This window comes from Theobroma cacao, chromosome 2 (assembly GCF_000208745.1).
Source record: "Theobroma cacao cultivar B97-61/B2 chromosome 2, Criollo_cocoa_genome_V2, whole genome shotgun sequence".
Classification (NCBI taxonomy): domain Eukaryota; kingdom Viridiplantae; phylum Streptophyta; class Magnoliopsida; order Malvales; family Malvaceae; genus Theobroma; species Theobroma cacao.
Genome location: NC_030851.1, coordinates 9,171,831 through 9,195,013, shown reverse-complemented (window position 1 = coordinate 9,195,013; position 23,183 = coordinate 9,171,831). Strand labels below are relative to the sequence as shown.

At 33.5% G+C, this 23,183-nt stretch overlaps 2 protein-coding genes across 2 annotated transcripts; one reads left to right on the top strand and one right to left on the bottom strand.

Moving 5' to 3' along the window:
- LOC18608563 (indole-3-acetic acid-amido synthetase GH3.6) lies at window positions 11,936–14,506 on the top strand. The gene is made up of 3 exons (XM_018114625.1): window positions 11,936–12,368; window positions 12,500–13,428; window positions 13,608–14,506. The coding sequence occupies exons 1-3, from the start codon at window positions 12,028–12,030 to the stop codon at window positions 14,192–14,194; spliced, it is 1,857 nt and encodes a 618-aa protein (XP_017970114.1). The 5' UTR covers window positions 11,936–12,027; the 3' UTR covers window positions 14,195–14,506.
- On the bottom strand, window positions 16,076–18,237 carry LOC18608562 (putative F-box/FBD/LRR-repeat protein At4g03220). The gene is made up of 3 exons (XM_007043328.2): window positions 17,191–18,237; window positions 16,505–16,687; window positions 16,076–16,378 (listed from the first exon to the last, which is right to left on the bottom strand). Exons 1-3 carry the CDS (start codon window positions 18,235–18,237, stop codon window positions 16,076–16,078), a joined length of 1,533 nt encoding a protein of 510 aa, XP_007043390.2.

Below are 23,183 nucleotides of genomic sequence, written 5' to 3'. Positions count from 1 at the left end.
ATGATGTGTGATTTGATGGGGAACTAAATTATTAATCTAAGATTATGATTGAACTCAATATGTAAACTGATTTATTTATCTCTCTTTTACTTATATTTGATAGATTTAAGTTGTTTATTTTCTTTTGTTCTTAATGCTTCTGATTAACTGGTCACCAATTAGATTGAATTGGAAACCTAAATTAAATTTTGATGAAGGAGATCTAGGTAGACCTAGAATAGAATAGAGCATAATTGAATGCACTTAGTTGATTAGGTGATTTGATTTACATATAGTGTAGACATTCACCTATAAGCTATATGTAGTCAAAATTAGAGCACAAACTTAATGAATCTTTCTTCAGTTTAAGTTGCATAAATATATAGTAAATTAATTAGGAGAAATATTTTTATGAGAAACTCGACAGAGGCTTGTAAATAATTTAAAACCTTAGGTTCGCAACATAATCCATTAAATTGAGTTAAGAGAGAGAGAGAGAGAGACAATAATCAGATGAACTATTGAGGGACATCATAATCTTAAGTTTGGTAATTAAGTGAGTTTTATGAAAAAAATTTATTATTTAATTTTAGTTTTAGTTTATTAGTTTAATTTTTCTTTTTAATAATTTTAAATTTAATTGTTTGGATAAGATTAAGGTGTTACAATTTTAGTAGATAATAGTAAGAATTAAATTAATTCTCTGTGGGATCGACACTCTACTCATTACTATATTATCGTTATGATACGTATACTTGCGTGAGTAAAAAATTGAACAACAACAATCATTTAAATTAATCAATTGATCCTTTTCATCATGATTTCTATGATCATTTTGAATCTCTTCATTAACTTTTTATTCTAGTATTTCATCATCATCTAACTCTCTAAGGTTATTAACTTGTTCGTTTAAGGGACATTCATTAATTATTCTTGATTCATTATTTTTATTACTTGTAAAAAATTTATACAGTGCTCCTTTTTCAGATTGTAGTAAACTTTAAATTCTTCTTTTTTTTTAAGCTTTGAATAACTGGATTTATATTTTCAATTTGACATATTAAAATATTTATTATGAGGAACAAAAATATTTAGCTATTATAATTGTCTTATATTTTTTAAATGGCTAATATAAAATCAACAATCAAAATTTCTAATTCAAATAAATCAACTGTCACATAAAATAAAGACAATATAACAATATAATATAAACTCTAAATTAAAGTAAAAATGTTTGCCAAGATTAGAACAATAGTACCTAAACATTGAATACTTTTTGCAAACCGCAAATGAGGCTCATGGTTTTATGAAGATAATAATATATCAGACTTCTTGTGTATTCTTTGAAGGAAAATTGAAATTAAAGGAAGAAAGAGCAAATGAGAAAAGAAGAATTCAAAAGCAGATATTATAAATTGAAAAAAAAAATAGCTTTGAAAAAAATACATTTAAAAAAAATAATTGGTTTTACATATAAGAAAAAAAAAACTATTGAAAATCATTAATACGTTGATTGGAAATATGAGAAATAAGTGAGAAAAAAAATTGGTTTTATATATAGGAAAAAAAAACTGTTGGAAATCATTAAATACTTTGATTGGAAATAGAAGAAATAAGTGAGAAAAAAATAATAGGTTTTATATATAGGAAAAGATAGCTATTGGAAATCATTCAATACGTTGATTGGAAATAGAAGAAATAAGTGAGAAAAAAAAACAGTTGGAGATGATTAAATAGATATGACCGTTTGTTGATTAAAAATAAAAGAATATAATTGAGAATAAATAGCATTTTAGAAATTAAGAAACGATAGAAAATTGAGATTTATTAGATACATAATTAGAGAAGTGAGTGAATAAATAATTTTATTAATTATTTTTTACTTTTATATTTTTTTAATTTTATATATTTTTAATATAATTAATATAATTAATATAATTATAATTATTATAAAATTATAAAACTTCCTCGAATTTAGGATCTCTCCAAATTGAAGGCCTAAAGTCCTTGCTTGGGTGACTTCACCCAAGGGCCGACCCTGTGACATGGGTATCAATATTTGCCTTGGATCTTCGACTCATTTTCTTTATTTTGATACACTTACATTCGAAGATTTTCATCTACTATTTGAATATTTAATTAAGATTTAAATTTTTCTAACTTCAGGATTTAAATATTGGATACTTTGTGTGCTAGTAGTTTTATAATAATTGGACCAATTTGAATTTCGATCATTTATTTTGCTTAAGAATAATTATTTCTTTAGTTGTGATTTCTTAGATATATCGTTAAAATTTAACATTATGGTTGATGGATTATTACAAAACTAGTCTATCAGGTTAGAATTATAGCACATTATAAACAAAATTTTGGACGTAAAATACAACATTTTCGATGAACTTTTGATGTATTTTTTATATTAATAATATCCAAAATATTCGATTCATTTTTGACAAAATCTTTCCCAATATCAATGAAAACTTTCCTCAATAAAGATAACAAAATTTTTCATTGATAATGGTTCAACCGTTACTAATTAAATTTTTCATTTTTGACAAAATGCATTACTGAAACTCTTTATTTTTTAAATTTTGTTTTTTAAAAAAGTTATTTTTTTAAGAATTTATCAAAATTCCTATTTAACTTGATCTTTGCTTTTGAAAGATAGATAAGTTGAAAAAAGTTAAATCAAACAAACACTTAAATAAAAAATGGAAAAGGTATAAAGAACCTGAATATCAAATTCAAATGATTGGAACCCAAAATCACTCAAAGCAAAAAATAATCTGAATTTTTTTCTATTCGAAATGACCCGACTCAATATATACAATTGTCACCTTTTACCTATCGTTTATCAGTTTGAGGCCTCTCGGTTAATAAAAGAAAAGGAAAATAGTTCAAGACCTAGTGAGAAGCCTTGTGCATCCCGTTGGGCTTGTAATGTATGATGCATTAGCCCAAACCAAGCTCTAATCGTTAGCCATAGTAAAGCATCTGGGGGCGCGGCTGGAGGGAGTCATGAAGAAAACGATCTGGCCTCATAAATGTGCTCCTTAGGAAAAGAAAAAATAGAATGTGCTCATTCACAAACGGGACTCTTGATTGGTTTTCTGCAAGATTTGGAATGTCAGATCAAATAATGTTCCCATGGAAATCCAATCAAGGATGGACGGATATTATTCGTATGCTCCTTTCAACTTAATTATTGCCAATTGCCATCATCTGTTCTTAAACAGAATGCGTCGAAACAGCACTTTTTTGTCAGGTTATACCTCCTTAATCATGAAGTTTGCCTGCCATTCGTCTTCACTAACATTTGCTTAAATACTTGGCTTCTATAAAATTCACACGATTGAGGCGATCGACAATGCATGTAACTATTCTCTTCTCTCTAATTTCTCCAAATGTGCAGTATACATATCTTCTGTGGATAATATTGTCTGAACAGTAAGGGAAAAGAGAAGGTTGTGACACACATGACTTTAATAAAGACAATGCATCAAATTAAAATTCTTGGTCTCTGAGCAGGGGACAAAAAGGCACTAAACATAATGATGCCTTCCCCTTTATTTCTCCTGATGAGGATCAATATCAAGCAGGCATGATGCTTGATCACCTCTCTTTCTAGATTTGTGTGACATCCATATATATGGACCCATTTCCTCAAAAACCCTGACCTTCAATTTTCCAGAGATCTTCTCCTCTTAGGCCCTCTGGGCCTGGGGCGTTGTGCATTTCCAGTTTCTTCTCTTTTTTTTTTGTCCCCTTGATAGCAAGGAAAATATATGTACAATGTTTTGAATTCTAAAAATCTCCATCCAAATTGATCACGATCATTTTTTTTTATTCTAATTTGTGAGTACGCTCACCCATATTTACACATATTAGATCGCCGTCTGGACAGTGAAATGAAACGTACATACAAGTATGGTCCTCATAATTATCTTCCTACTATTTCTATTGGAAGCTTGGGTCATCCATAAATCTCCATTAATGTAAAGACCATTGTTATAAGCTGTGAGGTTACGTTTACATTCTCAACTCCTCTATTAATGTGCTCCCCACCTTTGCTGGACTCTTTGCCTGTCCCATATCTATCTATCGTTGTGGAAAATAACATGCAAAAAGGCACAAAAAATGGGGTAGGTAATGTACGTGTCTCTTCCTCATGTCTACGATTATCTTCTAAAAGTTAGTGACATAGGTCAAGCTGTTGTTGGCTAGCTACAAGGTTCTATATGCTAGCCGAATTGCTTGCATGAAAAGACAGCGAGAAAGGTACGTCTCAAGCTATTATGCTTTTGGATCGTCCATGAAGTTCTTTGTCCAAATCACTAACAGTTCTTAAGGAATTTTCAAGTTGGAATATAAAAGTTGCCAGAATGATGCTGTTATCAGAAGAATTTCAGCTCAGCATAATTAGCTTTAGCACTTATCCTCGGATAGGGTTAATTTCTGGTTTTCTTATTAAAAACGATAAAGTAAGTCAATGATCGAGCTCTGCATACTTTTTTTGATCTATCTTGTCATACCATATGAAATTTGGATAAGTGTTATCCCTACCCAACGTCCTAGCAGCTTACTGGAATCTTGTTTCTCTAAATATATATGTAACATTTTATGACCCCCCACAATATACCTTTTGATAATTGCCCCCAGTCTCCTCTTGCAGGAATGGTCGGGAGACCCTCGCAATCAAAAGTTCAACTTTGCATCAATGCTTAATTTTTTTATTTAAATATATTTTTATGTAAAATATATAGTTTTATGTTTAAATAATAACAAATGTTTAATGAAATACATATATAATACTTAACTTAGCTTTAATTTGATTCAATATAACTTTTTAAATATGAATTAAAGGGGATCAAAATCGTTTTAACCATTTTTATCAGTATTGGGTTAATGTAAAAATTAAAAAAAATCGATGAATATAATTTAACCAAATTTGATAGGATCATTTACTTTCTTGATATAATATATAAATCGAGCAGCATGAATGGATCACCCATCCAACCAATATTGGTTCATCCGGTTCTAATAATTATTGCTACAACATAAATGGTACCATTAATTTGTAGAAATATTATAAATTTCAAAAACGTACCTGAAGGATAAAGTAAAGTGACATTGTAAAATAGTTCTCCATATTAGAAAGAGTTTGGTTAGCTTGAATAACAGTATATATATATATTTTTATTTCGTACTTGTAGATATTCCATCCAAAATCTCTCATATTAGCAAGCTGCTAGCTGTAAATTACGAATATAAACAGAGATTATTTACCTAGGCTAAACACTTTGTGTGGTTTGGAACGATAGTGTAATTAATTTCTATGTGTTACCGGTTTCATGAGCTAGCCAATAATGAATTTTGTAAATTCAAAAGCTTGGTTTCTGATAAAATGCAATTGCAACCCACTTTTTCCTATAGCTCTTGTGTGTGCTTTATTGTAAAGCCTTCATAGCTTATCGATTAGCTTTTGAGAGATAGTAGCCAAATTCAACCAGACATTCCGAACTATCACCATGACGGGTAATCTCCTTGGTAGTCCTCAATGTCCGGCATGCATATGCATATAAATAAGTTACCTGGATTCTTCTTTAAAGTGAAATTATCGATTACAATGCAAAAAATACACCAATGGTGGCCTAATAATGCTATTGCAGTTGACAGACAAGAGTTTAGTAACAGTTGGAAGATATGGACAGGTACCCAACACCCACAATAAAACATATCGAGGCGTAAAGATACAATGGACCCTAAAGAGGTTCTCAATTTTCAGCATAGGTTAAAAGATCACTGTCCAACTAAAGTAAAAGCAAGAAAAAATGCAGGCAACTGACAGAGTCATTTATTATATCCTGATAAGAAAAGAAAGTTCAGGACGAGGAAGTCAAGGATTTCATCAATCCACATGGCTAGCTTTGCCATATGGATAACACATGCCCAAAATGTTACAGCAAACCGGAGCATTGGTTTTCCGAAGAGCTTGATCCGCCACCATCTCTTTAGATGGTGGAGTTTCCAGATTGTGTTGTTAAAGCGTAACCGTGACTTAGATTTCACTTCGTATCAGTATCAATAATAATCCAACAAAAAATTGCAGATTCAATTCCAACTCTTTCATGGATTGCCTTGTCTGGAAAGTTGGCACAAAATTTGTATTTAGTGTTTGTGCAAATGAAGTGTAAAATTGACTTTAAGCTGTGTATTTAAATAGATGTTATTTTTAAGATTTATTTCGTCCTCACTATTTCATATACAAAAGAGAATTATACAAGTAGCCTTAAGGATATAATGAAATTAATGTCTAAATTCGTCTTACACTTAATAAGAGTAAACTACTAGATATATCTAAAAGTTTGTAAAGTTGTTTGAATTTATAGTTTACTTTTTATAGCAAGTAAATTATAAGGGATTTGAGCTTTTTTAATAATTGATTATAACTCAAGGGTTTATGTTTATTTTCAAAATATAACATTTCTCTTACTCTTGATTTTTTTGCTCTTGTTTTATTTGTTTTTGGTGTTTTTAAATGATTGGCAGCAAATCCTTTATATAAACTTACAAGTGTGACACAACTCTTTCATTAAGACACATCTTTATCTTATAAATACCTCTACATTTTACAAGACACAATCGTTGGATAAAAGTATTATTTCTATAATCACTTTATAAAAGAACAAAATTTTTATTTTATAAGATACAATCTTTGAGTTACAATATGAAAAGATAATTTTTCATATCCAAATTTTTAAGTTGCAGTGTTTTTCAATTGTCTCGTAACTTTTGAATTTAGATGTGTTTTTCTCACATGTCACTTTACCAAGAGACATAACTATTTAAATAAAAAATCACATATAATCCAATAATTACACTATGTCACACTATGTGATATAAACTTTGAATTAAGATAATTTTTCATTTGAAGAGACAATTTTTTATTTTGAAATACGCCAGCACTTAGTAGTTGGGATGGGGCAAATTTAACGCTTTTCAATGATCAACTTTTAGCATAAGTGCATGTAATTAGAGGAGGAGGGATGGGGATCTAATAGGGGCCCTTGTGCCATGGTACATAGATCCATGACTAGTTCAGCTTCGTATGGACAGCTGAGCTAGTCCACACGTAGGGGTCTATTAGCTGTCGCCTTGGCAGCCAAGCAAAGTATTCTAGGGCAATTAGCATACTTTCTAAAAATAAAGTCTTCCTTGTTGATTACTTGCTCATCAAGAAGGTATAGTTTTAAGATTTTATTTTTCTTGTACTTCAAGGAAGTTTAGGTTAGATACTTCCATATTTACTTTTACTTGCATACCAAGTTTAGGTTAAGTAAGCTATTATAAATAGCAGAGTCATTGTAAAGCAATCTAATCAAGTTTGCCGAATCAAGCAATCGATTTTGTACTTATATCTTAGGTACTTTGTTTATCTCTCATTGGACCAATAATGCTTATTTATTTTCGCCAATCTCTTTTTTCATGTATGTTCACTTTACGTTTCCATGTCGTTCATCAAGAAACCTCGTTTAGGCTTGCTTAGTCTTACAAACATGAGACTATAACGCTGCACGAAATTTAACTAAAGTTCCAAGCCTGTGGCACCTATCTCTCTCAAAATTTTCGAAATTTATATTTTTTTTATTTTAAAAATTTTCCTTTATTTTTTAAAAATTTTATAATTTCATCCTCTCAAATATTAAAATTTTTATTTTCACTCCTCAAACTTAAAATCTTAACTCTACCACTGCATGTAATCATACATGTCCTCTGCCGTAAGCCTGTGCGTTCACATTGCGCAAGTAGCTAGAGGTGAAAATGCATGCACCCGTATCCCAGCAGTTTAATTTCCGACATATTGATTAACTAAAACTAATACTATAAGTCCTCCCTACTGGCGTTGCAGTGAATCAGGTTAAACAGACATTGATAATCTTATTCTAATTAAAATGGTTTCACTGCTAATCGACGAAGGGTCCAAGATGATGTTTCAATAAATATATATCATCTCTATTGTACATTAATAGGCTAAAGAAGGAATCGATACTACAAAAGCTGCAATCCTTGCAGGAATTATCACAGTATAAAATATTTGCCGATACGTATATGGGCATGGATCGAGTGCAGTGATCTGGATATGATTGATGTCGTTTTTTTGTCAGGCATGATTTTTTTTTTTTGAAAGATGGTATTTTATTGATCCTGCCATTCAACCAACCACTTCAAGTTTTAAGTCTTTCATTGCCTGACGACTCTTGATGGCATAACAGTTGTCTTCACTGAGTGAAGACTGTACATTTGCATCCTGTAAAAGCTGCCCACAAAAGGATTGGCAGCACAACTCCATGAACAATAAGAAACCTAAACCAAAAGTCATCCTAATTCCCACGTACATCAACGAAATTTGCAAGTGACTGGTCAAAACAAAAATATTGAACCAGACTCAAGTTCTTCAGCTTACTACTTGACACAAGGCAGAGGAGGTTGGTCATGCATAATTTAATTGAAGCTTCGTGGAAAGTCCCTGATTTTCACAACTGAATCAACTTTTAATTTGGCCATTATAGTCACATCACTTTCCAAGCTATCAGCTGAAGTGGGAAGAAAAAGTGTTTTGACCGGATTCTCAATGACTTGAAAAGCTGTTTAGCCAAAACAAGGCGTATATATTTTCTTTGGCCATATATTTTGAAGCATCTAAGCAAAGTGCATGGCCTTTTGTTTAATTGTTTTTCTCAGTAAAAATGATTTCTAAGCTGTAACACTTTCTTTGGGCTTGTCATCAATAATCTGAGGCTAGCTGAAAAAGGCCACTTTTTTTATGTCAAGGTGCTTAAGAATGCCAGCCCGTGACCATGCATCAGTTTACACGTCACCTGTTAAGTGCTTAGAAAATTCTGTTTTGTCTTAAAAAAGTACTCGTAGAATCATACCCAGAAAATTATCCATATATTTGCATTGTTGCCTTAACTTCAAGTGCGCAAGATTTTTTGTTCCAAAAAGAATTCTAAGTATTATTGGTAAGGAAAAGCAGTAACTGTTGGAACTAATTAATATGGATAATGGTCTGCTTAATTACTAGTAATTCTTTGCTAGAAAGATAGAAAATTGTGAGAGTCAATGTTCAAAAGGCGTGTAATAAAGCCAAAGAAAAAGGATAGAGAGGGCCAATGACCTGATATAAACATTCCCCGTAAAAATGTAGATATAATCTCGGTACCTCAGCAAGCACAAGGCAAACCCCGCCTCGGTGGGTGGCGCTTTCACCTGCGTATTTCTCCTGTTCAAGCAACGCTCTCTTGTCTCCTGGGTTGACTGTTGACAAACATAGGCAGATAGGCTGCTGGGACAACCAACGGACTCGTAACACGTGGATGTGAAAGCGACTGTGACAGAGGCAGACGCAGACAGCCGGAGACGAGGGCGGTATGGGACCACAAGTCTTGCTTTCCATTGTCACTCTCTGATCTGATCGATCCATACATGTTTTCCTGTGATAATGACTCTAAATCATCACCGTTATTCCCATCGCTCCATTACTCCTGCTTGCTTTCTTAAGGTTTTAGATCTAAATGAATAAAATAACTTTAAGAGAATTTAAAAAATATTATTAAACTTTATTTATAATAAATTTATACTAATCCACAATTAACCATAATAAGAATTTAGAATATAAAAACATAGATGATACATTATTTTACAATGAAAATAATATCGACCTGTTAGTATTCAGTGCATCAGATTTTTTTTTTTTACCTAAATCTTTAATAGGTGAGATTGTAATATTGTTATAGACAAGATAGGTGATCTAATCTTACCTTTTACATAATGAATACTTAATCTCACCTGTTATAAAATTTAAGTTTTTTTTTACTTAAACTTACACTTTTAAACCTGCATATAACATTGGAATCTAACTTACTTTAATAGATCATATTATGTAATATAATTGTCTCTTTATCAAGAATAACTTGACCTGATTTTGATAAAATACAAAAATAAATAAAGTAAATTCACATTTTAATTAATTTTACAAGAAAATCTAACAAATATGGTGTTATTGTTGTGGAATATGGCAGTATTTTGTTCCCCACCAACATTAATCAATCTCTCCGCTAAACTTGTTTTCACAGTGTTTTAGTAGATTAATTTGTCCACTCTTTTATGAGAAAAAGAAAAATAATAATAATTGGTGAATGGGGATGATTTTCTTCTTTTATTCCTTACTTTCAAGATATACATACATACATACATACATACATATATATCCTTCATTTCAATTATATTTTCTTCAAATATCTCAGCAAATCAAACATTCGGATGGAATATTAACAACCTTGAGCTGAAAAGTATTTAGTACATAATTCGTTTCAATGGATGATTGAAGTTTTCCTTCAATCATTATATAAGCTCATATATAGTAGTAATAAAACATAAAAAAAATGGTTAAGAAAGAAGCGTGCAAGCAATTCCATAGTCTTTGAACTGTACTGAACAGTACAAAATTAATAATTTGATTCCTGCCTCACAAATCCTATCACCTATATATAAATATTTTATGTATAGACATCTAGTATTGTGACCTTACTTCCTACATTAGTTGATGAAATCATGATCTGCATATCTTTGATTTCTCTAAGTACGCAATCCCCCAATTAAAGTAACAATGGATAGGAACAGTTCATATGAAAGAATATGAGCATTAGCTTTTTTCTCTGAAAAGGAATATGACCATTACCTGTACATAATTGAGTGAGAATGCAAATTGGACGGCGGCTGTTTAATTAAGATCATCATCATCAATCATCACCATAAAGTTTGCATCGTAACATCTTACTTTGTGGTGCATTTTGATTAAAACTTTTGTGGTCATTATGTTATAAGATATCTTTCCTTCAAAATAAAAAAAAATTCCTGCTTTCATACGCGTTATAGCCTCATAATCAGCTAGCTAGTTAGGCAGCAAGCAACTCCACCACACATGTTTCAACACCAAGCTGTGCATCTTGAGCTTTACGCCACAGCCCTTTCTTTTTTGTTTTGTTTGTTTTTTACTTTCTTCTGTCAATTCTCAATTGTTTGCTAAAATGCAACTCCATATTGACCTAAAACTGCCATTAGCATCAAGTTAAGATACGCATTATCAAAGACTATATAGCAAACGCACATTCAATTATACTTTGTTTGAAAATTCAATATCAAATAGGTTCCATAGTTATTAGATTAATTATGTATTTATTAAATGAAACCGATTTATCCCAAGAGAATAAATTCACAATTAGAATATGAACATCCATCTTGAAAATTTTGAATTCAAAATTTGATAGTAACAAGATTCGCGTTTGTGAAGTAAAAAAGAATAAATGGTATAATTATTTAATTAATATAGCTTATTGTGTTGTTAAAATTTTGATTATCTTTCAAGGGGTATAATAAATCCTTTCACATACTTAATATTCAAGTGTCTGCGTGGAGGGATTCCCGTAAGATTACTTGAAGCGGAAGCTGGAGGGCGCTGCTGGTTTTTTGAACAACACCCGTAGTACATGCACGCATGTACCCGGTTTACTTTTCCCACTACCCAAATTTTGTACTTGAAACAACGAGTTTACCGAAGATTGCCCGTCCTATCACCTCCTTTCACGGTTTCCCATCATTGAAAGCAGAACCCTTCCATACTGTTTCCTGGTAGTCCTAGGCACATAATTGAGTAATAATACAAGATTAGCTTTCCCACGCCTAAAATATTCCTTGGTAACGTAGAAAAGTCAAATTTGATTTTTGTATTATTAAAAAATAATTACTATTCATTCACGATTTTGCCCCCCCCCCCCCTTTTTTTTGTTAAGTGCCTTCGTGTTCGATTCAAACTTTTTGTTTGCATAGGTGGGTTGCACCTATCTTCTTTTTGCCCTATATATATCTCCTCCATTTCACTTCATTTGCTACACAAAATTAGAATTTCAATATTGGTATTATTGTTCTTCATCATTCCCCTTCTGAAGTCTTACCAATATTACTATTACTTTCTTCTCTGTCAAAGCCATGCCAGAAGCTCCCAAAATCTTATCCCAATATGCGGATTGCATTGATGGGGTTGGTGGCATCATCGTGGAAAATAATAACAAGGCATTGAAGTTTATTGAAGATGTTACTAGGGATGCTGATGAAGTGCAAAAGCGAGTTCTATCTGAAATTCTCTCTCGTAGCGCCAATGCCGAGTACTTGCAAAGAAATGGCCTCAATGGCTGTACAGATAGAGAAACATTCAAGAAGGTGATACCCGTTGTCTCTTACGAAGATTTAAAGCCAGATATTGAGCGTATTGCGAATGGTGATACCTCACCAATTCTCTGCTCCCAACCCATATCAGAGTTCTTGACAAGGTGAGTCCATGATGTGTGTGTGTGTGTGTGTGTGTGTGTGTGTGTGTAAGGAGGTAATTTCATTGTTTTTTCTTCAAATTATCTCTGTTTTTTGGAGATGATCATGTTGCATGGGATTGTTTAATGTGTAGCTCTGGTACATCTGCTGGAGAGAGGAAGTTGATGCCAACGATAGAAGAGGAGCTGGACAGGAGATCGCTGCTTTATAGCCTGCTGATGCCTGTAATGAACCAATTTGTTCCAGGTTTGGACAAAGGGAAGGGGATGTACTTTTTGTTTATAAAATCAGAAGCTAAGACCCCGGGAGGACTCGTGGCTCGTCCTGTCTTAACCAGCTACTACAAAAGCTTACATTTTAAGGACAGGCCTTATGATCCCTACACCAACTATACAAGCCCAAATGAAACAATTCTCTGCGTAAATTCTTACCAGAGCATGTACGCTCAGTTGCTCTGTGGCCTTTGCCAAAACAAAGAAGTTCTTCGCGTTGGTGCAGTTTTTGCTTCAGGTTTCATTCGAGCAATCCAGTTCCTTGAAAAACATTGGAGTCTTCTTTGTAGAGATATTCGGTCAGGAAATATACACTCTAAAATCACTGATGCATCTGTAAGAGAAGCTGTCTTGAAAATCCTCAAACCAAACTCCAAGCTTGCTGATTTTATTGAGGCAGAATGTAGCAAAGGGTCATGGAAAGGGATCATAACTAGGCTGTGGCCAAACACTAAATATATAGATGTTATTGTTACTGGAACCATGTCTCAGTACATTCCTACACTAGATTATTATAGCAATGGCCTCCCGCTGGTGTGCACCATGTATGCTTCTTCCGAGTGTTATTTCGGAATTAATCTCAACCCTTTATGCAAGCCTAGTGAGGTATCCTACACCCTTATTCCCACCATGGCTTATTTTGAGTTCTTGCCAGTGAACGGGCAAAAAGGGTTAACTGGTTCCAACTCTGAACCCGCATCTCTGAATGACAAAGAAAAACAAGAATTGGTCGATCTTGTCAGTGTCAAACTGGGACAAGACTACGAGCTTGTTGTCACTACATATGCAGGTAAAGAAAATCAAGCAGAAATTCTAGTAGCTAGTACTCTATTCTCACCAATCTGGTCATTTGATTCATCTCTCAAATGATGATCCGCCACCATTCTGGCCGCGAAGATATTTTGATTAAAATGCATTATGTTTTTATTTATATTTTCCTTCCTGAAAGGGAAAGCCTTTATGTTGCAGGTCTTTATCGATATCGAGTTGGGGACATTCTTCGTGTAGCTGGATTCAAGAACAACGCCCCACAATTCAACTTTATATGCAGGAAAAATGTTGTTCTTAGCATTGATTCTGATAAAACCGATGAAGTGGAACTGCAACATGCAGTGAAAAACGCAGCAAACCAACTTTTGCCATTTGATGCATCTCTAATAGAATACACCAGTTATGCAGACACATCAGCAATCCCTGGCCACTATGTGCTGTACTGGGAAATCAGTGTTAATGATGCCACTTTAATTCCTGCATCAGTTTTTGAGGATTGTTGCTTCACAGTTGAAGAATCACTCAACAGCGTGTACCGCCAAGGTCGAGTTTGGGACAAGTCCATTGGCCCTCTGGAGATAAAGATTGTGGAGAATGGGACATTTGACAAGCTGATGGACTTTGCTCTTAGCCAGGGTGCATCCATAAACCAGTACAAGACACCAAGGTGCGTCAAATATGTTCCTATAATCGAGCTTCTGAATTCAAGGGTCATTTCAAGTTACTTCAGTCCAAAATGTCCTAGATGGACTCCGGGTCACAAGCAATGGTGCAGTCAAAATTGAACAAAGTTCAAGCAGTGAGAAAATGACAGGAGCTTTTATGTTGCAAGTTTCAGGGGCACTTCAGCCCGGAGGAGATGGAGCAACTTTCCTGTGTTGAAAATGGGAGAGACCGTTTTCACTTCAAAGTTAATGTGACTGGGTTGAACTTTTACAATTTCACGTCTTCTTTCATGGAAATCTGCTTCTTTGTCTAGTTTTTGTAGTGCTCGTTTTTCTTTTGTTTTTTTCCTCCATCGATGTCTTCAAACATGGGCTGTTCTGCAGATAAGTTGGCAAAAGAAAATTAAGACGGTTGTCGCACAGTTTAACGCAGCAAGTCTTTCTATATTGAGGTTAGAAAAGTAAGAGAAACTGCAAATTTTATGCCTTCACTTGCTTTTTTAACCTTAAGAGAAGCTTCTTAAAATGCTAAATTCTCTTTGCAAAATCCTCCTAAAATACAAAGAATTTTGCAATACTGTATACCCTATTACGATATAGGATCATACAGTAGATATAGTATTTCTTCGCCCAATCCTGGAGAAAAAGCCCTCTAAAGTAACAATAGACCATATATAGTCCATAAACATCCAGGTGGAATCTTTTCATGAGTTCTTACAACTAATTACCTTGCAGTGAAAGGTGAAACTGTTACAAAAAGTCCATTGGATTGTAATTTTCCCTCTCAGAATTTAGATTTAGGGCTTTTAACTTCTTTTAAGCCTAATTTTTTTAAGAAATTAGGAGAAACAGTGAGGTTAAATGATAAAATGGCATATTAATTTAATTAAGCCTAAATTTTTAAGTACATTTTTAGAGTTTTAGATTAGAAATGATTAAACAAATCTTAAGATTGCAACTGAAACTTATTATAGTACATAAGATCTTAATTGAGCATAGCATGCATGTCCAAAAACTCATTTTTTGTTTATAAAAACTAGTTTATATTAACTAAGTAGTTAAGTATATATTATGTCCAAACCAACTTAGACTAACATATGGATAAAATAGTGTCCTAAATAATGTATTTTTCAGAAATCGAGTATCAAAATTACACCAGTTAAACCCTTACAAAACTACCATATCATAACTTAGACTGGCATTCTGAACATAATTAAGCCTAATTAATTTGCCTTTTTTTTTGTGGGGTTAAAAAATGTCTAATTTGCATGTTGAATATGAGCCCAAGAAAAAAAAAATTGATGTTGAATACGGAACATGTCAGTTTCTCGAGTTACCAGCAGTGTGTGGAATATGAAAACAGGTTCCAGATATGCACACAAGAGCTTAACATTACAACCACATTGCTTGATTCCAAGCAAATAACAAGGCCCCACATGGCCCCTTGTGAATTAGAACTGTCAACCATGGTTGTGCAGGTGAACTTGTAAATTAAATTAATTCTTGACACCCGTTGTGGTCCAATAGAAAAAGCTGTCTTCTTGAGCACTAGCATTACACAACATTTTATGCAAGTAGGCTTGCGAGCTCCACTGAGTATTATTCAACAGCAGTTGTTCAGTCCCATGACAATCAGTCAGGAATCTGTTTTTCAGCCTTTTCTTTCATCTGTCCGTAAAAGACATGAAATTTTGGCAATCCAATCCACGAATCTGAGAAATTTGCTAAGGAGTACACACAATGCGATAGAAACAGAACCTTTGAATGTGCTTTATCGATGAGTTGCGAAACATGGAAGCTTTGCGAATTACTAATATGGTACCACGTCTCATACTACATCGCTGATGTAACCTGGCCATTTCTGGGAAAAACTGGTTGCTAGCTAGCAGAAGTCACTACATAAAGTTTCCTAATGCCTATTGATGCTGCAAATCTACATCAAGCATCCGGATTGATTAAAACAATGATCATCACTTCAGGACTTTTGGCTTTGCGATAAGATTAGAGAAATGCAATCTTAGCATTAGAAGAGGCCCTGGAAAATCCCATCATCTGTGACCTTATCTTTTGTCTTCGTAGAGAATCTCTGTAGTTGCAGTGTCCTGAGGAAAGAGTCATTTCTTGCAAGGCCTTCCCATGCTTCAATAAGAACTTTGCTAGACTAACTTCATTCTCACATTCTAAGAATCCATGTATCTTTACTACACTAAGGTGGTTTAGGAAGGATTTTAATGTCTGGGTTTGAGATTCCCAAAATTGTTCTTCCTCTGAGGTAGGCATGTCCCATAAGTCCTTATTCCATTTCTGAAAATAAGTCAAAAGAAATAAAAAAGGTGAAATAACCAGGCAAATTAATTAATTAACATGAATTATTCAGCTTATATATAACATAAATGAAAAAAAAGGTGAAAGTAATTTAATGGCACTTACTCTTCTTTCAATCTTGTAATCATTGACGATCCTGAGAATTAGGGTGTGTAATGTGGGAGAGCTCTTGAATAGATAAGCCAATCCGGGGACGTTATGTTTGTTGAAGCCAGTGTGCAACTCCAGAGATTTGAGATTGTTGAATGGATGCATTACATTTGATATATAGTTCTTGCTTGATAAGATCTGCTAAATTGACAAGCTCGAGGTCATGGTTTACACACCGAGAGAAAAAATATGAAGGCAGAGTGTTGAAGGTTAAACAAAGGAAACTTGTACTCAACCAAAAACAAAACAAAACAAAAGGAAGGACAAATTTTCACTAGTGATTTTAGAAGGGTTCGTGGACTGCTTTTAGGTAAATATAATATTGCAAATAATCGTTGTTCCAAAAAACATTTCATGTTAAATGGATGCATAATCAGCTCAATAGTTAACATTTTAGAGGAAGATTTGTCATCACCATTATAATCTTAGGAGAAAATGTTTGCTATTATCCAATTATCTAGTGAAACTAAACCCAAAATTCACTTCCAATATTGCTCATGGGAGGTCAATTGGGGAATTATATTCCCAAACATTTCAATAACGAGATATAACTAAACATTATTTATTGGATGAACAGAGTAATAAATTCCATTAACTACTCGTGGCGTCACCATGCAAAAAGAAAGAAAAAAAATGAGTACCTCAACGCATTGGCTTTCAAGTGTTAGGCAATGGACCTGCGACAGTCCTGATAAAAGATTAGATACACTCTGAAGCTTTGCCACGCTTACATCTTCATGAAGTAGAAAGAAACCAATGGAGACTTCATGCACCGAAGTCAAATTCTCTAAAGACCTAGTTTCCGTGATGGCATTATATTCCCAAACCATATTTCTGAGGCTTGGAGCATTAATCTTCACCCAACTCTTATCACAATAAGCATCAAAACAGCTTGCAACTCGCAATCTCTTTAATTTGGCTCCGGAAACATCCAAGGCATGTAACTGGAAACAATTTTCCAGGGTCAAATCTTCGAGCAGCAAGCAACTAACCTTAAGATGTTTCAACCCAAAACAAGCATCGAGATTCAATTTCTTGAGGCGAGGGAATGACGAATCCGTAAACAAATCCGAAAGCGAGGGCTGGCTGTATAAAATGACAAGGGAGAGAGATAAGGTTTGGAGTGAGCGGAAACCACCTTTCATAATCGGTGGAGGAGGTAACCTGAAACCAGGATAACGAGATCTCAACTTGAAAACCCGCAATGATTCACTTGTAATAACACTTCGGGGAAAATTAAAATAATCATCCGTAGCCACCTCAACGTCTAATTCCTGCACATTTTGCCTTATGGCACGACGGATCAAGCCATTTAAACGTGAAAAACTCAAAGGAGCACGGAAACGAAGGATCCTTAGATCGGAATGCTTGTCGCGGAGAGCTAATACCTGGCTAATGAAGTCCATTCGTTTAGCAGACAAAGAATGCAACGATGATCTTTTCTCATTACTTGGCTTGATATTTGTTGAAGAAACTCCAGTTGGGTCAATGGACGTGAAGTCAAGGTCAGGGAAAGAAGACCATAATGATCTCCATCTTTTTGATAAGACACTGGTTTGTGCTATGGTTTTGATAGGAAGAAAGAAAAGAATCTGATGGAGAACAACATCAGGGAGATCACTGATCCTGTCAATCCCATTATCGCCTTCAAACCAAAACTTCTTTCGCTTTGCAGATCTTGTTTCCATTGAAACATTGGTATTTGCTTTTTTTCTTTTTTTTTCTATTCTTCTCCTTTTGCCAAAATCTTTTTCTTTTACTGAAATCTGTGTGTTGAGAAATGGTGAGGTTAGGGTTTGAACTTTTCAAAAGAGTGAAGTGAGGTTAGAACGAGAAGAGCGTTTGAGTTTGTTTCGAATCTCTAATATCAAAATAAAAAAGAAAAAGAAATTTATTTCGCCACATCTTAGTGTTACGGTGCGGTTTAATCTTTGTCCATTCTCATCGAAATTGCTTAAAGGATTACTTTGAATTTAATTTAAATGCTTTAAATAAGGAGAAAAATTGAAGTCAAAGTCAACATTTGAATGTAATTGATGATCATATTGATAACTGGGGATATATAAATGCAACATTGGTAACATTATAGCTGAATCCAACCCAAGTCTTTTCAAACAAAATGTTTTGCTAACATAAGAAAATACGATTCAGAGCAATTAAAGTAATCTAACCGATTCATGGAGATAAAATGTTATTATAAAAATAAATTTTGCCCCCAAATTTTAACTACACACTATTGTAGATAGATGCCTCAGCGATGAAATTTCAAAAATTCAACTTCCCATTTAAGATATGATCATTTATGATCAAAGCAAATTTCTTGGTTCTTCATTCACAAAGGAGGAAATTCGAGTTGTCATCAATGACTACGACGGAAACAAAGCCTTGAGGTCAGGTGGTTTTAATATGGACTTTTTCAATAAACATTCACATTTCCTCAAAAACGACATTCTTAACTTCGTGAGTAATTTTTTCTCCACAAGCACTTTCAACAAGATCATCAATACTTCCTTCCTAGCTTAAATTCCAAAATGTATTAGGTCATCCCGCTCACCCATTCAAAGCCTATCAATCTCATAGGAAGCACATACAAAATCCTTGCTAAGAGTGATTGGCTCGGTCATAGGTCACAACCAATTCACCTTCATCAAAGGTAAGCAAATCCTTGACTATTCTTTGATTGCTAACGATTTAACATTGCCTATTTAAGGAAGAATTCCTCAAGTGGTTTGATTCTCAAATATGACTTTGAAAATGTTTTTGACAACATTAATTGTCATTATCTAGGTTTCATCATGCAACTCATGGGATTTAGTATTTATATCACGAGGTTGGATCTATCGCTGAATTGCGGTTGCTACTATCACGATTCTTATTAATGAAGCCCTAACTTCACAATTCACAATGAAAAGATGACTTAGTTAAGGTTGTCTAATGCCACTTTCCTATTCAACATCATTGTAGAATATCTAAGCATCCTATTCCACAAAGCCAATACCATTGAACTTTTTCAAGCTTCTCCATAGGTAGTAACTAATTATCGATTTCCCATCTCTAATTCACAGATAACACAATTATTTTCTACAAGTTTACCCTCCAACAGATTATTAACATGAAGAAAATTCTAAAGGGATTTCAAGCAATCTTTAAGTTAAAGATCAATTTTCTCAAGAGTTCTCTAACGGGTCCAAACATTGAAGAACAACTCATTGAAAACTAGGCCATCATCATGAAGTGCAAAATAGGAAACCATTTCACAAAATACTTAGGTCTCCCACTAAGGGCCAAGCTCAACTCTCTCTCCACATGGTAGCTTGTCATTAAAAGATTCAGATCCAAACTTGTTAGTTGGTAGAACCACATAGTATCTGTTTTGTCAACTAGGGACCAGGTTTGGTTCTTGTGAATCATACTTAGCTCCTTCTTCATTGCAACTTGCCAGTAAGCTAAGTTCTTAGCTTCTGCATAGTTTGTAAGGTTTGCAATGGCCATATTGCATTTATCATAGATGCTTTCTAAGATCTTGGTGCCCTTGACAACAAATTCAGTGTCATCAAGATTTTCATTAGGCTCTTGAACAACTTTTGGTAACGACCTTAAACCAAGCAACTTGTCATCTAAAGCCTCAATCACTTTTGATTCCTAATTCCACTGTGCATTCTCATCAAACTTGATCTTTCTTGCAACCTAAACTTTCTTGGAACTTAAATTGAACACCTTATATCTCTTACCTTGCAAACCGTAACCCATAAGCACTCCCAATTTTGCCTTTGGGTCTAACTTGGACCTTTTTGCCTTTGTAACATGCAAATAACATATCTAGTCAAAGATTCTAAGATGTTTAACTATAGATTTAACCTTATGCCAAGCTTCATGAGGTGTCATTCTCTCTAATGCTCTTGTTGGTAGTATGTTTTGCAAATAAACAACTTTGTTAGCTACTTTTGCCTAGAAAAGCTTAGGCATTGATTTTTCAAATAACAAGCACAAAGCAATGTTGAACAATATCTTGTTCTTCCTTTCACATATTCCATTTTATTGAAGAGAATAGAATATCGTAAATAGGTGCCTAATTCCTGCAGTAGCTAGGAATTCTTGAAACTTGATTGATACAAACTCAAATAATTCTCAAGCTTTTTAACTTGCAAACTAATTCAAGCTAAACATAGGCCTTGAACTTTTTTAACATACTAAATATCTCAAATTTGTACTTGAGAAAGTGGATCTAGGTCATCCTAGAATAGTCATCAACAAACAATAAAAAGTACTAACTGCTATTGAGTGATTCAACACTCAATTGCCATCATGCATTAAAATGGATCAATTCAAGCTTTTCCAAGGCTCTTCTAGTACTTTTCAAAGGAAATGACAACCTTATTTTCTTTCCTAATTGACAAACTTCATAGATATTAGAATAAGTATGCATAAAGGGCATATTTGTCACTAAATTCTCAAAATTCGACAGTTTCATTCTTGCATAATTGCAATGCCTTAATCTCATATGCCATAACTCAATAACATCTTAATCAACTTTTTCAACTGCATTCAAGTTTAAATGATGTCAATCTAATGTAAAACACCTATTTTTCATTTGAACAGCCATAAGTACACTATCTAAAAGCTCAATTATAGTGCATGCTTGGTTTTTAAACAATAAGGTATAATCATTGATTAGCATTTGAACAACACTAAGCAAATTCTAACAAGCTTGAGGCATTAAAAACACATTGGGAACATACTTGGTTCCATTTGGTATAGAAATTGCTATAGTAATGTTAGTGTAGAAGTCTCAATGAACACTATATTAAGTAGGGGGTGAATTGATATATTAAAAATTTTTTTTAAAAATCTAAGTATAAAAAATCAACCTTTTTTACTTAAAATTTTTTTCTAATATCAAAAACAAATTTTCAACAATAAATCCCTAAATATAAAAATAATGAATCAAGATAAAATATTTTTCTTGGAATAAATGTTAGCTCTGAAAGGTAATGGAAAAATATTTTCCTAAGAGAAAAACAATAAATCAATATAAATATATTTTCCTAAGGCAAGTATAAACCATAAATATAATGTAGAAACTAAAAAGAGACATAAACGATTTATAGTGATTTGGTTTTTTCGATGCCTACATCCACTCCCTTAGTAACCAAGGAATTTCAATCCACTATCAAGGATTCTTGCTTATTATTAGGAAGCAATAAGCCCGACATAATCCACAAAGAGATTCTTGCTTTTTCACGGGATCAAGTGGCAACCCTTAGAATGACTTTTTACGAGATCAAGCGATAACCTTTACACAATCCACAAAGGGATTCTTACTTTTTCAAGAGATGAAGAGGTAACCCACACAATCTATAAATGATTCTTGCTTTTTAAAAGGGAAGCGATAACCCTTACAAGATACTTTTCAACGTTAAGGTATAACCTTTACAAGATGTGTGTACAAATGAGCAATAGCAAAGATTTACCTGACAAAGGCTGGACGTTAAAGATTTTAGTTTGGTGTAGTAAGAGAAGAAATTTCAGCTTGATTGAAGTAAGGATTCAACTTTGAAAACTTATTGGAAGATTAAAAAGATGTTAGAAAGTGAAGATGAGATTGTGAGTAGTATATCTAGGGTTTAAAGCTTTTGTTCAGGTTTTCTCTACTTCAAAATGGCTCAAATGCATATATTTATACCTGGGGCAAGGGTTAAAGCCGTTAGACACAAGTTTGAATCAAATCTGACCATTGTTGAAGCTTAAAAGTCGACTACAACGCTCCTAGGGTTGACTATGTACTTCAAATTTCTCAATTAGGGCTTTTATAGTCGAATATAATCTTTCTATAGTCAATCAACTTCTAAAGAACGTGTATTTTTCAAACCTAGCTTTTTATAGTCAATTATGCATTTCTTATAGTTGACTATATTTGTTTAAAGTTGACTTTTTTTGGCCTTTGACCTGTCAGGGTTGACTATACCTCCTCTATAGTCGACTATGGCTGTGTAATCTGGACTTTTCTCATTTTTGACGTATCAGGGTCGACTATGCTTCCTTTGTAGTTGACTATGCTCGCGCAATCTTCATGTTTTCCACTCTTTCAACCTTCAGATCAACTTGAGCTTCTCTAAGATTTACTCTTAGCTTGTGTCTTGACGTTTCCTTAGCTTTTCAGTATTTCTCTCTAGCTACTACCACTTTACCTTGCACCTATATTCAAATAAACATTTCAAGGCATGTTTGCTCTTGATTTTTTTAGTTGAAAACGTATTGTTTGAAACTTACAAGGTGTTTTTCAAAGATGCATGGCTTTCTAAACAAATATGTAACCTTAAGGGATTAAAAATGTATTTGAGACAATTTCAAATGCTTGACATTAAGTTCAAGAAAACATATGATTTTTATCAAATTAAAACATGATATAACTCAAGGCTAACACGTAACTTTGCCAATAGCCTCCAAGTAGTCACCATTCCTAATTTCTATTCTTGGATACTGATTTTGGCCAATTAAGGTGAACAATGATGAATTTGGTGTAAGGTAACTTGAATAGCCACTGTCAATTAATCAAGTTTGCCCTAACTTTCCCAAACAAATTACCTTTAGGTGCCATGAACAATAGATTTTCTATTGTCTCAACTTTTTCTGT